Below are 2,574 nucleotides of genomic sequence, written 5' to 3'. Positions count from 1 at the left end.
AACATATATATATATATATAAACACACACACTCTCTCTCCCATATGCCTAGTACTTCAACAACACAATCACTTTTAGTAATTAAATTATCAAATCCATTAATATATTATGACGGCTGTGGGAGAGCTTCATCAATTCCACTATACTGATATAGATTCCTACTTCCTGCACCATGGCAATTCAAGTGGATCCGGGTGTGAATCAGGATCCGCTTCCTCTTCATTAGGTGGGCTTACTGGAGATGTCAATTCTGATCAACCTCTGCCGTTTGATCCGTCGGAGTACTTAAGAGATGATCTTTCAACACATTCGGCTTTCTCGCAGTACATGGATAACAGTTTGTTTCAAGCTGTGCAAAGCAATGGTGTCAATTTACCAGTAGACGGTGGCAACAGCTGTATAAGGTATGGATAATTTTGTGCTTATTTGTTAATTAATCCTAAAAATTACTTGCAAAGGTATTAAGAAAATACATGATTCATTGATACATGGATTTTTGTAATGTTAAATATACCAAAATCATTTGGAATTTGATCAATTAATAATACACTAGAAATGATTGGTACCATCATTACATATATTTATAATATACATAGTTCATTTCTCTAGATTAACTGTGAATCAGGTCCTGTTTTTTTTGCTCATTGGGTTTGTAATTGATGAATAACAGTAAAATTACCGGGATGAATAAGCCGAGAACAGAGAGGATTGCATTCAGGATGAAATCTGATGTGGAGATAATCGACGACGGCTTCAAATGGAGAAAATATGGCAAGAAATCAGTCAAGAACAGCCCTAATCCAAGGTAATTAAATTTTATCTGCTAGATCAAATTCTTATATAAACCACGATTATTAGTGGCCATGAATACATAATTTAACAACCATTAACTACTTTCATGGCTTCCGTCTCGTTTTCTAATAAGTTGATCCAAAAAAATTACAGGAATTACTACAAGTGCTCCACAGAGGGATGCTCAGTGAAGAAGAGAGTAGAGAGGGAGAAGGATGACCCGAGTTACGTGATAACCACTTACGAGGGAATCCACAATCATGTAAGTCCTAGCATGGTCTATTACACAAGCCAAGATGCTGGATCTGGCCAGTACTATGTTTCAGGGTATCAGATTTCTCCTGGCTCATAATTTGCAAGATGTTAGTTATGAGTTTTTGTGTTAATTAATAAATGTATAATATATTATATATCCTCAATAAGAATTTAGTGGTTGTGACGAAAAGCTTCTCTTAATTGGAGAGTTCTTGAGTATTCACTTATATTCTATTATTGTGGTAATCTTAAAATTAAGCTAGACGAGACATAGTATAAAAAAAATGATACCAGGAATCCTTTTGGAATAAAAAAGATATTTGAGATTTTGCAACCACCTAAGGCGATGATGCTCTTTGATTTGATAAAGAGTGGAGAAAGGGGCTTATTGAAAAGGCAGTTTTGGCCTTATCTATAAATACTTCCAGTTTCGAATTATACATTGGATTGCTTTATCTATACTTCCAGATTTTGCAATCAGGCTTGATATTCTTTTTTGTTGCGAAGTTTGTCAGGCTTGTTGTTATCAATTTTAATGATCATAATGTTAATCACTAATTAAAGTTGAGATAATGTTCAGAATTCAAATCATGGACATGGATTTGCAACATTCAACCTTCTCTGTTTCAAAAAAAGAAAGATGAATATTTAATTAGCAATACTAATAGTAATTAAAATTAGAGGAAGAATTTTTGGAAGCAGAGAGATCAACAATTTAAGAGAAAAAATAATCAAGTTATTAACCTTGTTTTATAAAAAATTATGTAATGAGATGACATATTTAAGTCAACATATTCCGTTCCAACAATTTGGCTCTTCTCTTAAAGTCATTTTCAAGCCAACTTATATTTGTTATTACTAAAAAAAAACAATGACAAGAAAAAATATCACTGAAAGGGACTGGGGAAAACAAGGGGAAGGTGATAACAGCTAATTCACCGCACAGGTGTGCTCCAATCCTCGTCGACCTCTGTTTTTTTTTTTTGAGAAAAACCCCTCGTCGACCTCTGTTACTAGTCAAGCAGAAAAACCTAAACTAATATGTTTCTCGAGATTTTGTGCACGTGCCATATAACATCAAAACATAAATTGATGTTTCTGTCAAGATATTTACAAAAAAAGTGTTTTGGAAAGAATAATATAAAATACAAATAGAAGTTATATGTATATTTTGTTGTGTCAACTCTGCTTTTTTTCTCTCGGTCAAATTGTGACCTTTCAAAACAATCGGTCTAGCTTCTTTCACCGAAATTTTTAAATGTACCATTTCCTAAAAAAAAAAAAAAAAAAAAAAACCATTTTTTCTGAAAAATTTGATTTCTACCATGGCTGCATCCAGCGGATGCAGACCCATTTATTGGGGGCCGAATCTAGCAGATGAGGCTCCAGGATATGATCAACATCTAACGGATAAGGTCCCAGAATAGAGTCTGCACTCAAATAAATAAAAAACCTCATATGGAAAAAAAAAATGGGGCCTCATCCGCTAGATGCAGCCCCAGTAAATGAGTCCACATCCGCTACGTGC

At 34.0% G+C, this 2,574-nt stretch overlaps 1 protein-coding gene across 1 annotated transcript; it reads left to right on the top strand.

Moving 5' to 3' along the window:
* Positions 1-1,236, top strand: LOC144547608 (uncharacterized). The gene is made up of 3 exons (XM_078296300.1): positions 1-403; positions 670-804; positions 945-1,236. The coding sequence occupies exons 1-3, from the start codon at positions 108-110 to the stop codon at positions 1,141-1,143; spliced, it is 630 nt and encodes a 209-aa protein (XP_078152426.1). The 5' UTR covers positions 1-107; the 3' UTR covers positions 1,144-1,236.
* Positions 1,237-2,574: the final 1,338 nt, after the last annotated feature.

The sequence above is a fragment of the Carex rostrata genome, chromosome 31, assembly GCF_964058835.1.
Source record: "Carex rostrata chromosome 31, lpCarRost1.2, whole genome shotgun sequence".
Taxonomy (NCBI): Eukaryota; Viridiplantae; Streptophyta; class Magnoliopsida; order Poales; family Cyperaceae; genus Carex; species Carex rostrata.
The sequence above is the reverse complement of the archived record's forward strand: the minus strand, read 5'-3'. Positions and strand labels throughout refer to the sequence as shown.